This window comes from Heptranchias perlo, chromosome 7 (genome assembly GCF_035084215.1).
Source record: "Heptranchias perlo isolate sHepPer1 chromosome 7, sHepPer1.hap1, whole genome shotgun sequence".
Classification (NCBI taxonomy): domain Eukaryota; kingdom Metazoa; phylum Chordata; class Chondrichthyes; order Hexanchiformes; family Hexanchidae; genus Heptranchias; species Heptranchias perlo.
The window spans coordinates 31,197,245-31,203,244 of NC_090331.1; the positions used below are offsets into that span (position 1 = coordinate 31,197,245).

The window sequence follows — 6,000 nt, forward strand, 5'->3', positions numbered from 1 at the left end:
TCTTTATTTCACTGTCTCTAACTGTTTTTACAATGACTTTACTGTTGTAGCTTTCACTTTCTGGTTTTGACTCTTGTAGCTTTCACTTCCTGGCTTTGATTTGTAGCTTGATCTTCATGGTGTTGACTCTTCATGGCTTGTCAAGGATGCTGCAATCTGATTGTTTGTTTGAGGGGAGAGAGCGATCCTTTCGCCTCTTCCATGGGTCCTAGGTTCCTAGGAATTAATGCTGGACTGTGTTCGGCTCACCATTCAAGGATGTTGCCGTACAAAAGCCTGCACTAAGTTTGTGCATGAGTATAAATCTGTGGCGCGGCAAGCGCCGTTCGTTCGTTGCTCGGAGCAATTTATGGGCCAGTGTGTCTACTGACAGCCAGGTGCAGCTGGTCTTTGTATAATGGCTGTACTGGTGAGCGTCTATAAACAGAAGGTTTCCAGCAATCACAGAAGCCAAGTAATAAAGCAGCTTTGATTATAATAATCAAATACTCTTCATTGCCTTTGGGGCTTATTTAAATAATATTCCTTTCAATTATCAGAATTTATAAATTTTATTCATTTTTGCACAAATAAGCCCTTAAACCTTTCAAGCTGATATTTTTATACATATATTTACAAGATGATGATTAAAGATGATTTTGTCTTATTCCAGCAATTTGACCCTAGTTTATAGAAACAAAGATACTTTCATAATTTAATATTTTCTTAACCTCAATTTGTTCAACATTATTACAAACACTATGACACAGAAATATATAGACAAGCAGGTGCTACTAAGTGTTTCCATTCTGGCGTTAACCTGAATTGGATTTTGCTCTCATGTAGTTTGGTACAGTACTGTAACTTTATACCACCTTTGCGCCACCGTACAGTAAAATGAGGCATTCATAGCAGCTCATCATTTACTCCTTGTGCATTCTCCCTGCCCTTTCACTTGGTAATCCTGTGTTCCTGATCTCTCTTGGTCATCTGGTGCCATCTGATTTATGGCATTCCCATGGTCCCCTTTTATGTTAGCATACTTTTTGCCAGTACCTGACTTAATCAACTGTGGCATGACCCACACTGAGCAGAGAGACGGAGGCATTCAATCTTACAGGCTCACTGGCTTCTATACATGGCAGAGGACTATCGATAGCACCCATGGACTCAGAAGGCACCAACTCGGAACCCACTGTGATAGATCAACAGGAAGGTGTCCCACTCGCTAAATGTGCAGATTGTCTGTGATGCCCAGCAGCAGATACTACACGTCAATGCATGGCTGCGAATCATAGTCATGACACATTCATCCTGTGGCATTCAGCCATCACACAGCTATTCAGAGAGGAGAACTAAATCGACAGATGAATCCTGGGGGACAAGGTCTACCTCGTAATGCCATGGCTATGACACCATTCTGTGTGACCTGCGATGAAGCAGAGGAGTGTTACAATTGAGCCTGTGCAGCGACCAGACAGGTGATGGAGAGGACCATAGGGCTTTTGAAAGGTGGATTCAGGTGCCTGGACAAGCCAGGGGGTGTCTTGTAGTACATGCCAGAGAGGGTGGCAAGAATAATTGTGGCCTGCTGTGCACTTTACTATTTTGCATTACAGGAAGGGCTTAGTCTGGACTTACATGGCAAGGAGACTATTGCACCAAAAGATCCTGGGCTGCAGGCCCTTGTGCCCATAGATGATGTTTGCTCAGATGTGACAACGCTTGAAGTAGCCATGACTGTCAAATGGCAGCTCGTTACAGAGGTCTTCAGCATCTGATTGATTCCAGCTAGATCCCGCTTTCTCCGCTACTTGCCAATAAAGATTGTCTGAAACTAATGCGCACCCAAGCACATGACAACTTATCAGCCTTTTCTGCCCCAATATGACACTGCTAATTGTCATCACCTGCATTAATAAATCTGTATCAAATGACTGCACCCTTTCCAGTATGACTGTGATCTTGATGATTAACAAACCAGAGAATAAGTACACTTTCAACTTTAATAGAAAAAATGGTAAAACACAAACACATCTCCACGAATAACAAAGCATAATATTCAACCTGAATAAATTAATGGCAAAATACAAACCAACCTCCATAGAACAGAATGAGTGCACATTGAACCTTAATACAGAAATGGCCAAAGATAAACAGACCTCCATCAATAACTCAGAACAGAATAAATGCACAGTCAACCATCATATGGAAATGGCGATGAACAAAATAGCTTCCATGAATAACTACAAGCAAAGTAAGTGCACTTTGAACTTGACATGATCAATGGCCAAATACAACCAAACAGTCAACCTACTGTTTCCTAACACTGTGCATATGCCTGGTGCCTTGACATGCCTTTCCATTACTTATTCTAGTGCTGCACCTAACAGTATCCTGAGGGCCAGGAAGATGGGGAGTAGTGGGCTCCTGAGACTGGACTGAAGGGTCATGGGATTGAAGTGGCTTCTGACTCACATCAGCTGGCTCCTGGCATGTAATCAGTGCTGACAGTGCCCCTGGAGGGAGCTCTGAGTAGCTTGGTCTCGTCTGCTGAATTCCACTGGCATAGTGCTCTGAGGGGGAAGGCTGGAGCCCTGGCATGTGCTGCTATCCTGCAAAAGGGCATCATCATGCACTTGAACTGCAACCACTGCCCTTCCACTTGGACTTGGGTCTGTGGTCCCAATCATCAACTGGATGGCTGGTGTGATGGAAGCATTCAAATCCTGGAAGCCCAGGGTCACCGAATTAGCTGGAAAGCATAATTAAAGGTGCCCTCCAATATGTCTCCAAATGCCGCCACAATTTCAGTCCGTGCTTCCTTCGAGGTGGAGACCCCTACTGGCTGTCTGTTACCGGGGGATCAACTGCAGACTTTAATGCAACTGCCAATTGTACAGGTTCCTGCAGGCCAGACAATGCCTTCATGATGTTGCCGCAAATCAGAGCTGTGGACTCTGCAACTACATCTGTGAGACGCCACAAATCACGGGAGATCATCCCCAGAGCAATTACATACCTCTGATGTTGCTGATACATGTGTCTTTTGAGATGAGTACCCATGAAATCTTGGTCCCAGAATGCTGAGGTCTTTGGTTGCCTTCCACTCAACCTCTGCGGAGAAGTGGCTACATCCTCCCCCACTTGCCACTCTTCTGGATCCCCTGTGCATCGTGAGCTTTCCTGACTCCGGCTAACTAGCTACTCCCCTCCCCTCTCCTTTCGCCCCCACCCCCCAGTTCCAGTCTCTGTGCTTGTGCCTGGAACAGGTGAGCTCAGTGACACAGATGTTAAGATGTAGGGGGCTTGGGGTTCTTGGGGAGGGCATGCTTTCAGGGAAGGACAGAGAATACAGCCCTGGTCTTCTGCTTTGTCATCATCATCCTCTTTCACCTGGGCCTTCAGAAAGGTGGAAGCCCAAGCCCTCCTCTCTCAGAATAGGTTCTCTCCCCTCACTCCGGTGGTCTACCTCTGATGGGTGTTGTGCAGTGATTTCTTGTGCAGAGAGAAAAGAAAATGTAGGTGAGGCTTGCAGTTGATCACTGTGTGTCAAGTATTGTTGTAGAGGTAGTCTGCGAGAGGTGCAGGGTGCCAAATTGGTGGAGCATGTTTTGATGGTTGCGCTTGTCAGTTTCTGTGTATTTAAGGAGCTGTGCAAGCATGTATACTGCAGGATAGGGTGCTAGAGGTTTGGTAATTCACCTGTCAAACAGTAGCAGTGTGTGATCTGCCAATTGCATTTGTTGCAAATGTTCTCTTCCTATCCCTGGTTTATTGTTGTGTTCTCTAATTTTCATCAAGATGTAGTCCATGAAGATGGTAAACATTGTTGAGGACATATCATACTTAGCTGACTCTATCCTAATGTTGAACCACTCACTTTCACACTTTGCACAGCTACATAATCGTTGCATGATCTTCGATGGTATGCTAATGCCATAGTGTTCAAGGACCCTCCACATGCTTTGAACCAAATCATATGCTTTAGTTAGGCTGATAAAGGCTAACGACCCAAATAGTGCTTGGGTGTACTCCCATTTCATCTTAATGACTTGTCTGATGGTAAATGTCTGATCAGCTCTAAATCCTGTTTGCCGCTCCCTTAATTTACCTCCTGCTGATGGTTTGATACAATTCACTTGCACAAAGAGCTTGCTGAGTATTTACAGTAAACTAATGTCCTGATACTTGCTTACTTCCCTTACACATTGGTATGATTCTGGCTTTTCTCCATGACTGGTACCATTTCCTCTTCCCACACCTTGTTAAAGACTTTCGTAAGGTGTGCTACTCTCGTTTTTAACATTTCTTGGGGGATGTTGCATGTCCCTACTGCTTTTCGATTTTTCTTGCCCTTCAGAGTTTTCCTGATTGCTTTCATGGCCACCCTTTCTGGCACTTCTTCCTGCTGTTTTAGCGTTCTATTTGTGCCAGAGTCTGGGTCAGTATTGGGATTGTATAATGTTCACAGAGTTTTGTTGAATCTGTCTCTCTTTCCATTTACATTAATTACCAAGTTTCCCTACAATCTTTCAATCCACAGGAATTTCCAAAAGTTTTCCTCAACTGTTGTCTACCAAAATTTAATGGGCCAGAATTTGCTGCCAAAATAACGTTGAGTTTAATGCGCACGCCGTTATTAACGTGCAAATCATCCAGCAACTTGTGGCGAGGAAGAGATACCCCATGAATTGAGAATATCCACAAGTTGCTGGATGATTTGCGCCACTCTGCCGTTATCCTCGCAGAAACAGCAGTTCACCCTCAACCTCCCCGTGAGTTTCAAGAAATTGCTGCATTTGCACATTAATTGCCAATTAAACTCACCACAGAAAGTTAGGGTTGGTACTTAACAGCATAAGTACCTTTTTAATGAGGAGATTTACATTCCTGCTTTGCCACTCAACTCTCCGGCTCAGAAAGGGAACAATTTAAACTGTGGAGCCTCATTCCTAGAGGTAGTAAATTGTTGTTAAAGACTTTTAATTTTTTTTCTCCTTTCTGTCTTTTTTCTCTCTCTTAATCAAATTTTCCTTCCCCTTTCTTTATTTCTCTTTCTGCACCTGATTTGACTGTAATTCACCCTATTTCCTTCTCTGCCGTTCCTCTGTTTCTTTCTCAATCCTTAAATCTCATTGGTTACGGAGATAGGCTGTTAGTCCCATCATTCTCCAAGGTCTCAGGTGCCCTGTTGATCTCGCCGCCCTATTATCAGATGGCACTTCCAGCAACCTGCAGCGCAAAAAATGTTCTAGCTGAAGAGTGAGGGAAAAAGTCTAATAACAGGGCACGCCACGAGATGCCCCGGTCTAGTAAATTCTGGGCCATTGTTTCCAACTTTACCACATAGTAAAATAAACAGAAATTGCCGATTCACAAAAGGTTAAAAAAAACCTCAATTAACTGCATAATTATTGTCATTAAACTGTTTTGAGTGAATACAAGTTTGTGAAAATCAGTAATAGCACTGATGAAAAAAGTTTACCTTGAAGAACTAATCCGTGTGGTATTACTTAAGTTTAGTTAAAAAAAACTAATTAATATTCTCTTTAGAGAGTATTCTAAGGATCTGAGTATCTGGCGCACTGAGAGACTTACAACTTTCATGTGATTTTCTGGCCTCCAGGTGTCCAATGAGGACTCAGAAAATACACACTGTTTGATGAGCAGAAATACGGTTTTAGCTTCTGAAAAAAGCAGCACTTCGGTCAAACAATGTGGTAGAACAAATACCGACTTTCAAAGCCTAAAACAAGGTACTGTTATGTTATGCCTTGGGTTTTAATAATTTTGATCAGGAAGACAGAGGATATACAGTTTCATTATTAAAAGTCCTTCATTCAATGACTTCTTACAAACATTTCAGCACATTAATAATGGGTTCTTTATATAACGCTGCTGTAATTTTAATAGCCATGTATGAATGGATAGTGCACTCTTAATATCATTTCCTTCTTTAGAAAGGGGCATTATTGTTCTCTTCCTAAAGATGCAAGATAACATCAGGGCAGGTATGCT

The 6,000-nt window shown here is 42.9% G+C and overlaps 1 protein-coding gene across 1 annotated transcript in view; it reads left to right on the forward strand.

Moving 5' to 3' along the window:
• LOC137323991 (uncharacterized) overlaps positions 1-5,767 on the forward strand; it is a 38,035-nt gene extending 32,268 nt beyond the window's left edge. Inside the window, exon 5 of the mRNA XM_067988163.1 lies at positions 5,609-5,767. Coding sequence (XP_067844264.1) covers positions 5,609-5,767 — 159 coding nt within the window. The remainder of the gene's footprint in view (positions 1-5,608) is intronic.
• Positions 5,768-6,000: the final 233 nt, after the last annotated feature.